At 30.9% G+C, this 18296-nt stretch overlaps 2 protein-coding genes across 2 annotated transcripts; both read right to left on the reverse strand.

The window, feature by feature from the left end:
- Positions 1-6154: 6154 nt before the first annotated feature.
- LOC130975356 (glucan endo-1,3-beta-glucosidase) lies at positions 6155-9474 on the reverse strand. Its single transcript, XM_057900164.1, has 4 exons — positions 8985-9474; positions 7736-8314; positions 6618-6915; positions 6155-6510 (listed from the first exon to the last, which is right to left on the reverse strand). The coding sequence occupies exons 1-4, from the start codon at positions 9435-9437 to the stop codon at positions 6482-6484; spliced, it is 1359 nt and encodes a 452-aa protein (XP_057756147.1). The 5' UTR covers positions 9438-9474; the 3' UTR covers positions 6155-6481.
- A 4316-nt stretch (positions 9475-13790) lies between these two features.
- Positions 13791-17300, reverse strand: LOC130974042 (uncharacterized). The gene is made up of 3 exons (XM_057898774.1): positions 16560-17300; positions 14850-15066; positions 13791-14732 (listed from the first exon to the last, which is right to left on the reverse strand). The coding sequence occupies exons 1-3, from the start codon at positions 16776-16778 to the stop codon at positions 14227-14229; spliced, it is 942 nt and encodes a 313-aa protein (XP_057754757.1). The 5' UTR covers positions 16779-17300; the 3' UTR covers positions 13791-14226.
- Between the last annotated feature and the right edge of the window lie 996 nt (positions 17301-18296).

Below are 18296 nucleotides of genomic sequence, written 5' to 3' on the forward strand. Positions count from 1 at the left end.
TCATGAAGTAAAAATGCGCGGTTGCAATTATGTGTATATGGATATGGATAATATGTTGGTATATTTATCAGAAAAAGAGAGACCTGGTGTGGTATGAATACTGTCACCGACACATCTAAGCCATTTTAGGAACCTATATAATTTAACAATAGTTTATAAATATTATCTATCTATATTATTTTTATTTTTATTTAGAGAACGGCATGTGAAGCCATGGGACTTGCTCATTAATCATAATTACCTTGCAAATGAGTTCACCAATACAGATATATTGGGACCACATAATGAACAATGATGCTCTCTCATGTATATACAATAATAATAATAATAATAAGATTTAATTATTTCATTATTTTTTATAATTTTATTAAATTTTTAATTAATTTTTTTTAGTTAGATCTTTATATTATATCAAATTTTGTAACAAAAATTCTACTGTAATAAAATATTAGAACTAATAGAATATTTGGTTAATAGAAATAAGAAACAGTAGATTAACCAGATTTTGGGAGGATACATGATTATAAACAGAAAATTAAAGCTAAGAGACTCTTTTCTAGATTCTTCTTGATTTAAAACCAAAAAGAATCTGTAATTGGAAATTGTAATTTTTGGGATGGATTAGAGTAGAGTGGATTTAGAACTTTTAATGAAGGAGGAATCTCCGTCAATGAGAGGCAGAAAGTTTGAATCAACTGCCTAATATATTGTAATCTGTAAAATTGATAGCAGAAGTACAAGAAAGAGTGGTGTGAAAATTTTGACAAAAAAAAACATTTATTCTACTAATTCATTTGTGCAGGTTTTGTAGTAAGAGACTTTGAAAGATGACATTATTAGTTACAGATTCGCAAATGAAATTTGAAAAGAACTTGTCCCGCCTCATGTTGAGTTGTTTACTTTATTTATGTTAGTAGGTCGAGTTAATACTAAGAATCGACTTAGTAGATTGGGTATCATTGAATAGAGGAATATTGTTTGTACAATGTGTAACAGAAAAGTTGAAATTGTACAACACTTATTTCTTGACAGGTGTGGTATGCTTAAATTATTCATTTTGGCCGTAATTGGACTATTTTGAGTATTATTACAAAATATTTTAAAAGTTAGAAGACTTTATTTTTAAAAAATAAATTGCACAAAAAATGGTTAGTTAATTTTTTTCAGTTATATGAAATGTCTAATTATGTAAAAATGATATCATAAAGACAATAAATATAAAGAATTGTGTTACTAGCACCTTTGATTATTTAAGAAAATAGTATAATAGTCGGTTGATATTATTAATAATTTTGCTAAAAATGACATAAGAGTTATTTTAATTTCATATACTTTATTTTGTTGTTTGTTATATATGTATTCCACTCTATGTATTGAACTTTTACTTTCTTTAAAATTATCTGTTTCATTTCTCTGTTCATATTCATATAAAAATAACAATAATACTCTTGAGAGGTTGGTGTATATATACATTGTATTTTTTTTAATTTTAAAAAATAAAATATAATTTTTTATTATTTATTTTATAAATAAAACAAAAAAATATAAAAAAATATTTAAATTTAATAAATTATATTTTATCTTCTAAAATAAAAATTTAAAATTTAGAGGATCGGAATTGGTGTAATTCTCTGCTTTTTATAAATTTATCTATCGTTATGCATTAATTAATTGCATTCTTCTTCTTCTATTATTAAATTTATTTTAACGAAAACGCATTATCATCTATCTATGACAACTTTGGTTAGTTGGTGTGGAAGTTATTCAACACATATCGTAATAACAAAATTAGATTGAAAAATAAAAGAAAAACCTTTTCAATTATTGGTCTCTCAGCTCATCGCTTTTTCCTGGGGTTATATTATTTATCACTTCTACCAAACAGTAAGGAACTCAATAAGGTTATTAACTTTTAAGGTTGAGTAATAAGATAATCGAAATTGTAAGATATATAATAATTATCCAAGTACTTTTATTTACCTCTTTAAATTTTAATTTGAGATAAATAATTTATGATATAATATTAAAAATTTCATTAAAAATATTAGATTTGATTTTTTGTCACAAAAAATAGTATAGACAAATAAAAAAAGATTATACAAAATTTATCCAAACCTAAAAAAAATTTGCATAAGAGAACATATATATATATACATACATACACTAATAATTTTTTTAAAAATAACATAGGTTTATCTAAAATTGAGACATAATCATGAACACTCGAAAACAAAAAACATTGTGCAACTTAGTACAATATAAATATATAAATGTAGTATATTCATCTTGTTTATTACAACCATATATATATAATAAATTATTTATATTATATAAATTAAACAATGTTATTATGTCAGCTTATGTATTATATTTACATTTACAAAATGTGCAAGAATTAATAGGTAAAGTTATATAAATAATTATATATCTTATTATTATTATTATTATTATTATTATTATTATTTGGTGGATCAATGTCAAACACCAGAACTGATGGACACATTGACATAAGGTTTCAACAAAAGGTTAGTTCTTTTTAATCGATAGGCTAATTCATAAAGTGTGTTAGATTGAGATTATGCCTTCAACCTCTTAATTAGTTGGCACGAAAACTACCAACCATAATTATGATCAATAATCTAACGTGCAGGATTTCATGTACATATATATATAGATATATAATTATATAGCATAATCATATAGCTGATGTTGGCTCTTTATTTTAATTAAGATGCATAGTAATAAAAATCTCAATAATCATAGACGCTAGCTTGCTGTGTTGTTTGACGTTTTTCAATTTTCTTTCTTTTTTAGTTTGCAAGGAAAGTTGAAAGATTTGGTATGAGAATAAAGTAAAAATAGATTACTAAGTGTGGATGCAAAGTTATTAGATGCTATTATTTTAAGATTATAGATAGATTCCGTGAAGTCTCATTTATTTAGTTGAGATAATCTTGTAATAGGATTCGAATGAGACATTTTCATATTCCATGATAATAGGGATAACTACTATGAATTCTCTAATACTTTTTTAATTGGTACTTAATTTGTCTAAGGTAATAGATAATTCACTTCAATTAAAATGAAGCACGATGATGTGTTATAGATATTTTGATAAAATAATGAAATAAATTTAACAGATGCTATTAAAAAAAAGTCGATCCCTAATTAATTTGCATGTGCTATATATTTGTTATTAATGAATTAATTGTATACTAAAATCAATTACCAAACACTAACACAAAAATACATATTTAGTATCTCACAAAAAAATTTAATACTATTGCAAAGAATTTAGTTATACTCGTTTATTGTCAATTTGATTTTTATTATGACGGGTTTAATTATTTAATTAATTAAAAAATATAAATTAATATATAATAATTAATTTGATGATTAATTTTTAATTTTATTATTAAAATTTTTGTTAATTAATTATCCAATTTTGTGACATCATCCCAAACATATGCATCAATACCAATCACTTATCTTATATATAACTAAAGTTGAAAGTGAGTCGAATAATTAAATTCACGACTTAATTCATTAATAATCGAGTTTATTTCTTAAACTCAAACTTAGTTCAGTTTAAATAACAGGAACATAATTTATAATTTTATATCAATAAATTATAACTCATATATATTAAAAAATATTAATTTTATATATTATGTATCTATTAATTATAATTTTTTTATTTATATCCTACATCAAAATTATATAAAAAATAATTATAAAATTTTAAATAAAAATATTAATATCTGTAAAATCATATACTTGACTCATTTAATTTATGAATTTAATTTTAGACTCAAACTCGACTTATCAGCTCACAAACTTAACTTATCAAATTATTAACGAGTTGAGTTTAAACTACTCAAGAACTGGCTTGATTCATTTTCAGCCCTATATATAACTAAGATCATGCATGTGCATAGCTATTGTATTATCTTTCATAAGAAAAATTAGTGTCAATGATAGATAAGTAGTGTATTTGTAGTGCATATTATTGTAATTTCGAAAGGATATATATGATACATGTTGGAGTAAATAGTATACTACTTTATTAATTACTTTAACCAATTTCATTTTGTAATAGAGATCGAAAAGATGCGTGACCAATATACATAAGATTTCAAAAGTGTTTGACTTCAAACTGAAGTGTTATTACTTCTCCATTCCTTTTGGATACTATAGATGTCACCTCTTTTCGTCTAAATTCAAAATAGATGTGGACTTGTTCTTCAAGATTGTCTGTGGTTAAGGAAATGACATTATATATATATATATATAAAGTGCTTCACCGAACAGACAACAACAATTCCAAATCACGAAGAATCCAGCATGGTAAATAGAAGGGGGTTAGTTGTTAATAAAGATGTTTCATGTTATTATTATTTCATTAAAATATTAGAAGCAAATAATGCTACACGTAACAAAATTAATGGTATAAAAGAAACGATTAGTTGATTGCAGTCGTTATATATAATATCAGTGTTGGAGGAAAACTTAAAAATTCTTCCAATACTATTATCTTTTAGGTTTTCATGGGCTAGTACACTAAAGTTTAGGTTGGGTACATGAAAGTCCATTATTTTAGTATTATGGGCCGATTAAGTAGGTTAGTGTAGCTAATCTTTGTCATTGTCCTAATAACCTTCCTCCGTTAATTTCGTCCTTAGTGGTTGTTATATATAGTCCATGACCCAAAAAGAGGGGACCAAATCACAACTAAAAGAGGACTCTTCTTAATTTTACAATTAGTAAAGAACTTCTCTTACATCAAGGAATAGATCCATATAATAAGAAATACGTATATTAAAATCAGTCACTAAAATTAGTCATTAATATATTAGTGTATAAATATATATATATATAATTTAATTTATTTTTAATATATATTTATATTTTAACATGTATTTTATATTGGTGACTGATTTTAATATATGCGTAGCATAACTCCAGGTACGAATCTACACACATGAGCAGGGGGGCACTTGCCCCACCGTGATTTTGATTTTTTTTAAATATATATATATATATATATATATATATATATATATATATATTCTCACTTTAATTTTTAAATGACTCTTAAAAATATATGTATTTTATTAATTCTTATTATTTATTTTTATTTTTTGTTTTATTGTATGTAATTATATAGCATATAAATTTTTAAGGTGAATTGATTAATTTATTAATTTAGAATATATATTTTTTTATTTTTAGAAATAATAATATAGAAATATTTTAAAAGAAAGTTGTTACTGGAATCTAAAATCATTCTATTAGTCTCTTCTAATAAAAAAAAGTTTTTAGAATTTAATGTTAAAAGCCTAGTAGCTGATCTGGACAACGATCCAAAATTTTAAATTATGATCCAAATGTCAGAGATAAAGTTAGACCAGCTTATTTGCAAAATAGTCTTTGTCAACCAAAAGAACATGATTTTCTACAAACATATTTTAGGACTTCTCTCCATAGATTTAATGCTAATTGGTTTGATGAATTTGGCAACTTGTTAGAATATAGTATTTTAAAAGACGATGTCTTTTGCGAGTGGTGATACTTTTGTAAAAGAGGACTTTTCAAATTGAAAAAAAAAAGAGCAATTACAAATACATCTTGAAAATCTTAATAGTGCTCATAATCAAGTTAAGAATGAAACAATTATTCAACATTTTTAAAATATGAATACAAAAAATATCTTTAAGATTTGAAGAGAACAAAGTTAGTGGCTAATGTAAATTGTTTTTTTTTTTTTGTGTTTGAATAACTAATGTGTACTTTTATTTTTTTTATATATTTTAGATTAATATATCTTTTGATAGTAATGTATATTATTTTTGTCCTCTTAACATAAATTTTCTGAGTCTATGACTGGATAACTCCCATGCAATATGTGTTATATTAGACTTAATTTGTGTTTAAAGAAACAAAAGAAATTTTTTATTGCAAGGGAAGATGAAATTTATATATCACAAGGAAAATCCATTCATTTTTCTCATTCTCCATCAATGAAAATCAAGTTGAACTTAATTAGTAGTAGCCAGTGTTGCCTTGAGTCGCAAAAAAATAAATAAATTAAATAAATAAATAAGGAAGGACATATATAGTTGAGAAAAATATACACAAATTAAACACCATAGACTTAGCCAACCATGGAATAATTTCATGTCAATTGTTGTTTTAATTAACGTGCATCCATCCCTTGTCTTTCTGAACAATAATATACTTACAAACTAAACAATAATGGAGCATATATATGATAGGAAAAATAATAACAATAACACATAGATCACAAATTAACACAAGGTCATATCCATACCACCATTTTCCCCCATCCCATATCCCATATTTCTTTGTAATTAAGATCATGCCGCAATGATATTCCTCTCTCTATATCTTCTCTCGTAGATTAATTAATAATTAGGCCTAATCACTCTGCTTTCGTCTCTTGATTATATCATTATGATCTTCAAGCTTGGAGTTGACAAGTACCGTGGCCTACAAGAAACAGCCACAAAGTAACAATTATGAATTCCTAATAAAGTACGCAACAAAAAATATGTTTTAAGAACATACAAGTATTTTTGGTCGATTAAGAGTCTTACTTGGATTGTCAGAGGTGATGGTGGCGGAGTTAGAGAAGTCACAGTTGAAGTCGTGGCGGCCATTGGCTTGATAGTAGGCATTCATTGCGTAGGCGGCGAGGGCCCTAACGTCGTTGGGTGCATAGCAAGCACCACCGGGTTGGATTGGCTTGCAATCGATGCCTTGGCTGCATGCATAGTTTATGTTAGCTTGCATGGCCGCGGCGGTTGCATCGGCCTTCGGCACACACCATTTCTGGCTTCCTCCTCCGGCAGTTGGTGTTGCGGGGCCATTGTTACTTGCAGCTGGGGCTGGTCTCTGCATATATTTGGTAACAAAAAAAATTAACAAAAAATAGTCGAAATTTGTCTTATTTAATATTCATTAACTTTTTTTAGTTAAAAGCAGTGCATGCTACAAAAAAATGTGACACTTTATTTTTATTAATTTTTTAAATAAATTTATATACGCTTTTTCGTTCTCTTCACACAATTTTTTTTTGTAGATTATTCTTAATTTAAGTAGTTAATGAGAGAAAATAATTTGTTAAATAAGTAGTAATTATAATAACGGTTGCCAAAGTATGCAGTGCACATGGGACACTAATTTAAACTTTGTGGATTCTAGTTGCTATAAAGAAAAAGGTCCTACTAATAAGTCTCATTTATTATATAAAGAAAAAGCTAATATAACGGGAAATTATGAAGGAATCAACCTACTTTCTTAAAATTGAAAAAGTGCATTGAGATTTGATACCCTGTCCCGAATTTGCTACTACAAAATTAGTATTCAGTAGTATTATATAGTACACAACAACAAAGTCACATGTACCGAGCATATAATTTTTAAGCACGAGGAATCATTTTTAAACTTTTTGATTAAACAAGACAAAATAGTTAATTATATAAAATTTGGCGATACATCCTACATCTACTACACACGTTATTAGCTCTATTTTCTGTGCTGCACAAATGCTAAAATCTGCTTAAATAATTCTTTAAAATAAAAATACATTTTTTCTTGTTATCCTTGGAATTTCTATTTTTATTCTGGTCTATTAAAATAAAAATTTAAAATTATATATTTTAGTTCTATTACGTAAAATTAATAGTTAAGAGTGGATAGATGATTCACGTACCTGGCCATTGCGCAAGATTCCAGATTCATAGACAGGAGTAAAGTCAGGTTGGAAGAGTCCCCAGTTCCTCTCAGCAATGGGTCCAGGCTTCTGGTTCTCATTAAAGAGAGCAAATATATAAGTCTCGAACCTTCTATTCGGCATCAACGGGGTTCCCTTACCAGCCTCCACGTGTCTAATCAGCTCACTGTTATACGACTGCGCGTTCGCGATGCTGCACGCGTCCCAACCGTCGCAAACCGACGGCCATCCCGTCTCGCCAACTGCAATGTCCACGTCAGCATACCCCAACGCCTTCATGGCGGAGTGCACGGCGTCCAAGAGCGCGTCGAACTGGTTCGTGTACATCAGCTTGGTGTTGTTGTCGTACAGGCCTTTGTTGGGCTTGAAGATTCCGAAGTTTAGATTCTGTGGGTTGTACCCGAAGTATGGGTATGGGTTTACCATGAAAGGGGTTTGGGTATCTTTTAGGAACTTCAGCATTGGGCCCAATATGCGCTTTGCGTAACCGGGCCTGAACTCTCCTGCACTTGGTGGGATTGATTGCCGCATTATCGCCAGAGAATGAGCTGTCGTCACCTGAATTATTATTCACCATAAAAAAAATCAACTTTGCTTAGATTCAGAATCTGAGCTGGAAATTTCATGCATCTTAAAACTCAAATCTTCAATTTGTGAAAGAATCCTCATCAATTTATTTAGTTAAATATGCCAGCTATAAACTCTTAGATAAAATTTAGATTCACATTGGCTTGTTGAGCTGAGCTGAAAATATCATGAAAAAAAATTACTTGTTTAATTAGCAGTGAATAATTTTTATAAAATTGTTTTCTATTGGGCCACCTATTTGAATTTTGAACGCCACAAGGACTATAATCTTTGGTAATGATATCATCACCTAGCTAGAGAGTTGAAAATAGTTATTGAAAAACCAAAAATTTCACTAATATTAATTAATGAAAAAGTTTAAGATTCTAGCAATTTTATTAAATTCTGACCAACATATAATCAGCAAAAAAAAGTGAGCTATTAGATGAAATCTCACCTCAATCTCACACCATTAAAATCTCATTTATCGATATTTCATGGCTAAAAATCACAAAAGTTGCTGAATCCTAACACTCCTCTTAATTAATATTCATATGAAAAGTGAGGAGGAATTAACATAAATAGAACATTCTGGGTCTTGTTATAGCTACTATTTATTTCAAAACCAAAAAAATAAAAATAAAAAATGTTAATATGTTACCTTAATGTCTCTGATACCCTCAGCGAGAAGAGCAGCGTGAAGGGTTCTCATGGCAGGAACAAGGCCCATAATCATGGTAGCATCGCCCCAATGCAAAACTTCGCTTCCAACGAGGATGTATTTGATCTTCGTCTGAGGAACAAACGGTTTAATGTTGTTAACAACCCACTGTCTCGCCGTATTGATGTTCCCTAAACCTAGTATGTCTCCGTTAGGTGCCGTTACGGTGACGGAGATCCCTGTGTTAGCGAACGCGCGAAGGATCTGAGGGTCCACGCTGAAGATCTTAACGCTGTCCACGTTGGTTCTTGTTTTCAGGAAGTTGGCCACCGCGGTCGGCGGAGGCAGGTTGTCTCCGAGGGTGCCGTAGTTGACTCCGATGGAGTATGCGGCGGTGAAGAGGTGGAGGAAGAGGAGGAGGAGAGGGATGAAGGATGGCTTGGTGGAAGCCATGGTTGGGTTTTTTTTTTTTTTTTTTTTTTTTTCTAAGCTTTTGTTTTGTGATTTTATTTGTTTTGTTTTTGTGTTTGTTTTATATTGGAGTTTGAGAATGAGAACCAACGGTATTGTGTTATTTACGGTTATTTATAGATGAAGCTAAGCTTAGAAGATTAATTGGGGTCTCTACTCTCTACCAAGTTGACGTGTTTTCTTTTCTTCCTTTTTTTTTATTTTTTAAAACAAATAGTATTTGGACATCACTGGTCAAAATAAGACACATCGTGTAATTAATTTGTAGATGAATAAATGTGGTGTGCTTATTGTTATGCGGATATCATATTCATATGCGTATCTTTCAACAATATGTGGCTAATCGTGTATGGGGCAATTATTTATAGAAATAGAAATAAAAATATAAGCTGTATTTTTTATATCTTTTAATTTGACTAAAGATTAAGTTACTGTTAATTTAAATCCTAATTTAAATTTCTGATATTTTATTTTCCTTCTTTTTATTCTTTTGGTAAAGTTAGGTTTTATTTAACCAACTTGGGTTGATCGAGTGGTCAATTTATTTATTCGCTTAAACAAGTGTCAAAGTTCGAATTCTGCCTTGTATATACAGTAACTTATTGACTAGCAGCAAACCCTTAAATGAAGTTCAGATCCGCGACAGATTAGTTCTTAACTTGTCGGGTTTAAGGATAATGTAAATAACCAAAAAACAAAATTAGGTTTTATTTTGTCATTTTGAAGATTGTAAGAATAAAAGACTGAAAGCGTGATGCAACAATAAATATAGAATTGATTGATTACAAGGATTTCACGGCACAATTAAATAGTTGATAATAATCATCTCTTCGTGATGGGTTAATTAATCTCGGATTATGGGGTAACAAAAAGAAAGTGAAACTACACAGAAATAAAGTTTGATTCAATAAGGTAATGTTTGAGCTGGATTTGACTAGAGTCAAATCGTATGGGCTTGAAAGATTATATACTAGTACTACCATATTTTTCCTTAAATTATTTAATAGAGAAGTATCTTGTACCAACAAATTAAAACACAAGTCATACCTTGATAATAACATCGAACAAAATACTCACTACTAAAGTAATAAATTATAACATACAAGTAATTAAATAATGGTTTAGTCTATTATATTAAGAGCGGTACATAACGTTCAAGGATACGTATAGAGTGTAATTGTAAAATGTAATAACGGCAGAGGTAGAAAAGTAAAAGCCAAAAAGAGTTAAAAAGTTTGAAGATTGAATGGTGTGTGGCATATAGCAGCCTTGCTTGAACGGCTAGAAAACCATTTATATGAATAGGTTAATAATAATAATATATGAGAAAAAGAAAGGAACAAAATTAAAATGCAATACCACAAGGTAGGGGCACGCCATGCTTATATGTATATGGTGGGGAAACACCATTAATTTGGAATCAGATTCAACTTCAATTCTGGATATTCAAGAAACAAAAGTCCTCCTAAGACAACGACATCATGTCTTGTTAAATTAAAAAGCGTCAAAAACCATCTTCATCCAGTTTATAATTATCTATTTATAACTTTCTATGATTTTTATTTTCGAATTTTGTCTATTTTTTAAAAATTTATAATTAAATTATTTAATAATAATATCTCGTATTACGGTCTAACTTTTAAATTGGATAAGTCGCACACAAATGATCCATCTAAGAATATACACGAATAAATCCGGAATACATCTCATAAATTAAGAGAGAAATAGATAAATATTCTTCTTAAATTTTTAAGATATTTTTTTAATTCTAATTTTTGTATCTCTTCGACTTTAAATTAATTTAATCATTAGAATTCTTAATCTCTCATTTTTTTAACTATTTTTTTTAAATGCTGTAAGTAGTTCTAGATCAAAACATGCAGGAGGTGGAGTTACATCCTGCCAAAGGGACAACGGTCCTCCTAATTTTAATTTTTTACATGTAAATTGTATGTAAATTTTAGTTTAATCTCCCTCAAAAATTTACTTTAATATTATTTTATTATGTAAATATTTTTAGTCCTTCTCTAATATTTATTCTAATTCCACCCCTAAAAACATGTTAAATTTATCAAAATAATGACTATGAAATGCTAATCGTGCTAATTTAATTTATGCATAAATGTAGTACAGAAATAGTTTTACTTTTACCGTGCAAATTTGAGTCTAATTAGAATAAACACTTTTTTTTTTAAATCTCTAATCTCTAGTTCTTTACAGTACCAGAAAGTTGTGACAGTGGGATTATTAGTTTATTACGGATCCAATCTTAAAAATCTTAATCTTAATATTCCTAGTTCACGAGTCGAGTTTCCTGTTGTGAAAAAGACCAGACTGCGTAGGATTTTTCCCATGATAATAATATTTTAATGAAAAGTATCCAATGTTGGAAATGGAAAGTGTTATGAGGGTGACGCGTGTAGTATTCTATGTGCGAATTATGACATGAAGAAAAGTGAGAGACATGGATAGGGATAGAGACAGATTAATGCCAGCGAAGAAAGCTGTTGTTGTTTTCAGTTTTCTTGTGTGTGTGTGTGGTGTGTACTAAACTATTACTACTCTCGAAGCATCATGGTTTGAGTTTCATTGAACGCGTTTTCACGTGCTGTTATTGTTTTCCTCAGTGGGTGCTACGCGGTTTCTACAATCTTATTGGGTCTTAGTCCTCTAATTTTGGGCTCCAATTTTCAGGATTGTGGATTTTAAGAATAGTGAAACCCGCCAATGAGCCTTAGCTCACATGGCATATCTCCCCTTCCTCACCTCAAAGGTCGCAGGTTCAAACCCGACCGGTTGCAATTAGGGAGAATATTGTGGTAAGTGTGAGGAGTGTGTGGTTGTGTTGTGTACCTAGGATTGAGGGTTGTCCAATCCATTGAGGTACCTAGGATTGGGGGTTGTCCAATCCACCGACCAAAAAAAAAAAAAAGAATAGTGAAACCCTATGGAGAAATTTTTGTATTGGGTGTTTAGATTTTGTAAGGCTTAAAACCCATTTTGGGCCAAGTTAATAATAGGCCTCTTGGAAGTATTGTAAGGAGGTGTACATACCAAAGGTTTTATTTTTTTTGTAGAGATATGCTTGAGTGACACAATATAATGCCTCTTAATATATTACATTTGAGTTTAAACGTGACAACAATCAAATAATGGATAGAACTGTTAAAAGTGTGTGAATAAATAGTGTGCCTAAATTTATAATGCCTAAAATAAAAAATGGTCTAATCCATTTGACTCGAAAAGAGTTTTTCTCTCAAAAAAATAAAAAGAATTCTTCTCATGACTCAAAAGAAAATGGTCAAAAGGTAATGAGGATTTAGGAGTAGGAGATTGAACGTAAGTATGTAATGCGAGTGAATGTTATGATATTATAATGCTTAGAGTTGAAAGTTGTTCAATCTTCTGAGTAGAGCATATGAACGAGTCAGTTTATTATTATTTTTTTGGCGCAGTTGGGTCATCCTGAACTTGAACTAAAGACTTTGTCCATGAAGAAAATTATCTCACCTATGGTCCAATCCAACTAATTGGGAGAGAATCAATAGATTTTTTTTTCAGGAGCGATTCATCATTCCCAAACGCAGCATACAACTATCCACTGTATTGCGCTATCCAAGTGTGCTTGTTCCCCCTTCTTCCTTATCATGGTAAATCTTTGTGAAAAAATTCCGATAAAAAAAAAGAAGGCGTTAAGAGACCCTATTGACTCTATTCTAGACACTCTAAAATCCTTTTTCAAACATGTTCCCATTTTGAGTCAAGAGATTGATAAATAGACACATCCCATTGCCTTGGTCGGGAACATTCGTAGTAACTAAGGAATCGAAGACTAAGAAGTGAATTATTTATCAACCAAGCATTTTATTCTTCTTACGACTAGATCCAATCTTCTGGTCCTTGTAGAAAGTAAAAAAAAAAAAAAAAATTAAAGTTCTTCCTTTCAAGAAGGAAAGATTAGAAAAATTCTATTACAATTTTTTTTGGACTGGAAAAACATGAAAATTAAGGGTCGAATGGTACGATCCCGCCGTCATCCTAGAATAAAAGAGACGCTCTCGTAGTTCTTGGTTTGTAAAGATACATTATTAGGTACTCCGTTTTTCTTTTTCCATTGACCAAGGCCAACTAGCAATTAAAATGGCCGAAAAGCTCAAAACTATGTCAAAAAATTGTGGCCAATAAATTAGAAAAGGTGATGGATTATTCTTCTGTCAAAGATACTCAAAAAACTCGTTTTAAAAAAGTAACAAAATAGAGTCATTATCATGAATTCATGATATATCTTAGAAAGGTGCATCCTAAAATACAGTCAAAACAAAATGGGAAACAAACTTGTTCACAACTCAATATAATCATAAAAATATATAAATTAAAGTATAATAAGAGACAAAATCTTCCTACACCAAACAAATACGAGGTGAGGAATCAATTATGAGATATGGGAGGAAACCCAGTACTGTGCTTCAGGTACAGTTTAAAAAGACTCAATTCCATGGACTATAACTGGGCACCAAATCGAAACATAAACTTCGTGTTATACATCAAACACCAAAAGGAAAAGAAAAAAAAAGTAGAGAGAATTATGGATTATAAGATGGCTTATTGCAGGTAATGTGTAGAGCTATATGAACCTGGCAATTGTGGTGGATCACACTTATTAGGAAACTAGTTGAATATTTTGTGAAGGGAAAAGGGAAAAAAGCCGCAAAAAATTGGTTTCTGTTCACTCAGTCTCCTCCAAACTTTGGAGTCAAAAGCTGTACATGTGTCAAACAGGCCTTAGCAGGGAGTGCCTCCACCTATCGTGTTTCATTCTCCGGTTACTTTCGCTGTTTCGAGCCTTCAGCATCCGCTCGGCTTCCAATCCTGACTGAAGACAAGACTGTAGTCTCCTCAGATATCCGCAGCATTGGTTGTGGTTGAAGCAAGTTCCATCATTGATGTTATTACTGTCAATGTTGTTTCCTTCCGAATGTGTGTATCTTTCATAAGGCGACAGCCATTTCGCTTGCAAGTATGCTAAAGATCTCCATGGTGGAAGAGGCATAGAATTCTGCTTCAAAGAGGATCTAGTAGCTTCTTCCATTATTCCGAGAAGTTGCTTTAGCCTGGCAAAGGAACCCACATAAACAACAGGAAGCGATTTCAGTAACCTATCGTAGGAATCGACAGCTCTAGCTATTTCAAAGTGGCTTCGGAAATCAATGTCAATAATCAATCGCTCTGAGCTTCCAGAGTTATTGTTGACCACCACATCAATATATTCATGATCACCTGCGCGACAAGTTAAGATGCGCAAATTAACAGCCAAGAACATGTCTGAGAAAACATACAGCAATGAATTCAGGGTAAGTAGAATCATAAAAATCAGAAAAATATAAAATGACATACCTCCTGGGACCTTGCCACTAGCCTGCCATTTGGATGCACAAACACCAGCATCATATCCGCTAAGCTTCATGAGCTTCACAAGATAAAACCTGATACAGCTAGCATAGCATGGACCGGAATTCATACCTTGAAGGTTGCTCTCATTCATTGATCGTATGAGACTATGAACAGCTGAAAACAAGTCACTCTCATGCTGAGTCACCGAAAGTTTACACTTCTGCATCAAGAGACATAATCCACAATCAAGGGAACTGTTAAAATTATAGTTTATAAATAAATTGAACAACCAAGTTTAATCCCATTATGGTTTTCAACGTCCCAAAGTAGATGATTAGAAGAAAAGTATTTACCGACACAGTAATATTATAGAAAGGCAATTCACATTATCAGCATTCAAAATTTCTGTATTTCCTTTTTGTTTCCTTTATCTCTCAATGTGTTTCAAATACAAAAAAGGGTCCCCAATATCACAGACCTCAGTGATAAAGATAACACAACTCAACTTAAGGAGGTAATGAATGTCACCAGTAAATAAATAAAACTAAAGCCAGGGACAAAAAAAGTCATTAAGGAATAAATAAAAGCCTGCAACTTTGTATTGTAAAATAAAAGTAGACAGTGCTTAGCCATTAACATATACTCTAATAGCATTCTTTCATTTCTTTGTTTTCTGTTTAGAAAACCCCATACCAAGGATTGGATAAAAGCTAAAAGAGAAACTCCTGCCCAAATAATCAATGGTTCAGAGTTTCCAACGAAAAAACAAACATACTATGCTAATTAATACTAGGTAGAAACTCAGGTATAGTTAACTTCATGTGAAGTTGATAGCTGAGAGTCATTAAATGATTTGACAAGCTTGACTAAATTGTCATTTACCGGCTCTCAGCTACTGCACCTGAGTTTTCATCTTAATACTACTTTTAAAATTTATAAACATACTAACTGAACATAGACCAAGTCAAAATATACCAAAAGAACATGCAATCAGTCCATGCTCGTGTATACACAACAAGCTGAAGGTGAAGATAAAACAACCTACTAACAGAAACATAACCCAAGGGATTTGACCTAGTGATAAAAGGAAAGGTGCTCCCCGCCGTAGAACATTCAGCCAGAAACAAAGATGAAAAAATTATTTAACATGGAGGGAGTGTCTTGGCCAATGCAAAACATGACAAAGGATACTCTTGTTCTACAACTCACAAGGAAAAATATTGCAATAGCCAGTCCAACTATGCAAATGCATCAATTATTACATACAAGCAAATCAATCAGTCGGTTTAAAGAGCGAAAACCAAAGTCAACAAACAATGAAATATCCGAGAATTAACACTGTATCTTAGAAATGAGAACAATTTCAACTCATAATATAAGTAAACATGAGAGTAAATATGTGAATGATTTAGAATTTAGAGAAGATTATGGTTCCCTAATGAAGCTAGATTCTCTTTTCAGATCATGATAGGAGTAAAAGGTTATCATTTCAAGGTACAAACTAGACCATGATCATATTCATCCCTACCCTGTGCTAACCTAAAGCCTAAAATAGAACTAGCAACTTGAAAAATTAAAGGCTCAACATCCAACTAATCAACTTTAAAGGTGCAATTGAAACAATTTTAATTTGCAGAACAATAATAATAATAATAATAATAATAAAATTTAATCAAGTGATGAAAGAGGGTTAAGTAGTTCATAATTACAAACCTGAATCTTGTCTGAGAGATGAGCAAAATCAGAGAGACCAGAATCACTATCACTGCTGCACCAAGAGTCAGGTCCACTGCTACCATTCTCTAAGAAATCACTAACCATCATAGCCAAATCGTGTTCGCTCTCATGGCTGAAACCTCCACCACCACCACCACCACCGCGACCGTTGACCCACAAATCGAGAGGGGCGGCGACACACACCCTGCAATCCATTCCTCCAACGCCAACGGCGTCGTTTTGGCTATCAAAAGTCCCCAGCTTTTGCTTCTTCTCTCCACAAAATTCAAAACGTCACCGTTTCGTCACCAATTCAGAAACCCAAAACGCAACAATTCAAAACCTCTGCAGCACGCAACAAAAAGCCTCTATCGCACTCCACAAATTTCGAAAATTCTCCTCTGCCCACAATTCTTCTTCCTCAAATTCAACAACCCACTTGCGCAAACAATCCAATTTGATGAAACAAATAAGCAAAATCCGTTTTTTTTTAATAATAATTTGGGGGGTTTTATTCTTCCACAACTCTTTGTTACAAAATTTACATTAAAAATGTTTTTTTTCAGCGAATTTTTTTGGGGGTTTTCGTTAAATGATTGGAAAGAATGGAAATTTCCAGAATTTGAATTATGAATTTGGCCTTTCGATCTAAAGGGGGGGAGAAGAGAGGTTGAATCGGCAAATGGGAAAGAAGAAAATGAATTTGGAACCCAAGAGATTGGAAGGCGAGTACACCGTAGAAGAAAGACAATATAAAAGGTTGCATGTGGTGTTTAAATGACGGTTTTGCCCTTGGATAATTATGCTGAAGCTAACGAAAATGGTGAGGATATGGTTAACAAGTGACTTGTCCTAACATGCTACAGACACTTTTGAAAAAACTGAAAAACTGAAAAACAGAAAAAAATGGTATATTCTATGTTCCATTTCTAATTCCCATCACCCACAGAAAAATTCTCTTCAAAATATAATTTTTTTATTTATAATAATGATAACTAATATATGAACTAATAAAATTGCATATAAATTATTTGTATAAAATAATACATTTAAATATATATAAATATATAATGATTAATTTAATAATTAATTTTTTATGATAATTAAGGTGGAAACTTAAGTGCAGTCGATTTTACGTAAAGTTGATAGTTGAGAACTGTTAAATAAAATTTTAGTCAAATAAATCAAATCATCTAACTGCTCTCAGTTCTTAACTTTACGTGAAATCGACTGCATCTGATTTTTCACATGTTACTAAACATGCAAACTAAAAGTAAATAACTAAATATCAAATTTGAAGAAACACTGCGCCAAATTAAAGTTAAATTGTTATGTCATGCCACATCTGCATTGGGGTATTGTGGTAATTGTACATGAAAGTAGGATTATACTAGGGATTATTGCTTTCGTGGGGACCAAGTCACTTTAATAAAATTGAAAGGTTTATTTGGAAATAGTGGAAAATGGAGACATAATGAGAGTGAAAGAAAGCAAATTGAATGCGTTATGTATGTGAATGAAAGCGAATATTTCATTGCCTCAATGACAAGAAGAACCCACTCTTACGTCACATTTATTATTATTATCCAATAATTGACCCTTGATCTGGATTTGAACTTTGAATCCATTCCATTTTTCAATTCATTGCCTCATAATATTCTCATAATTATCAGAAAAAAGTAGATTACCATAAATTTATCGACGAATTTTATTTTACAGTAAAAAATAAAAACT

Source organism: Arachis stenosperma, chromosome 4, assembly GCF_014773155.1.
Source record: "Arachis stenosperma cultivar V10309 chromosome 4, arast.V10309.gnm1.PFL2, whole genome shotgun sequence".
In the NCBI taxonomy this organism is placed as follows: domain Eukaryota; kingdom Viridiplantae; phylum Streptophyta; class Magnoliopsida; order Fabales; family Fabaceae; genus Arachis; species Arachis stenosperma.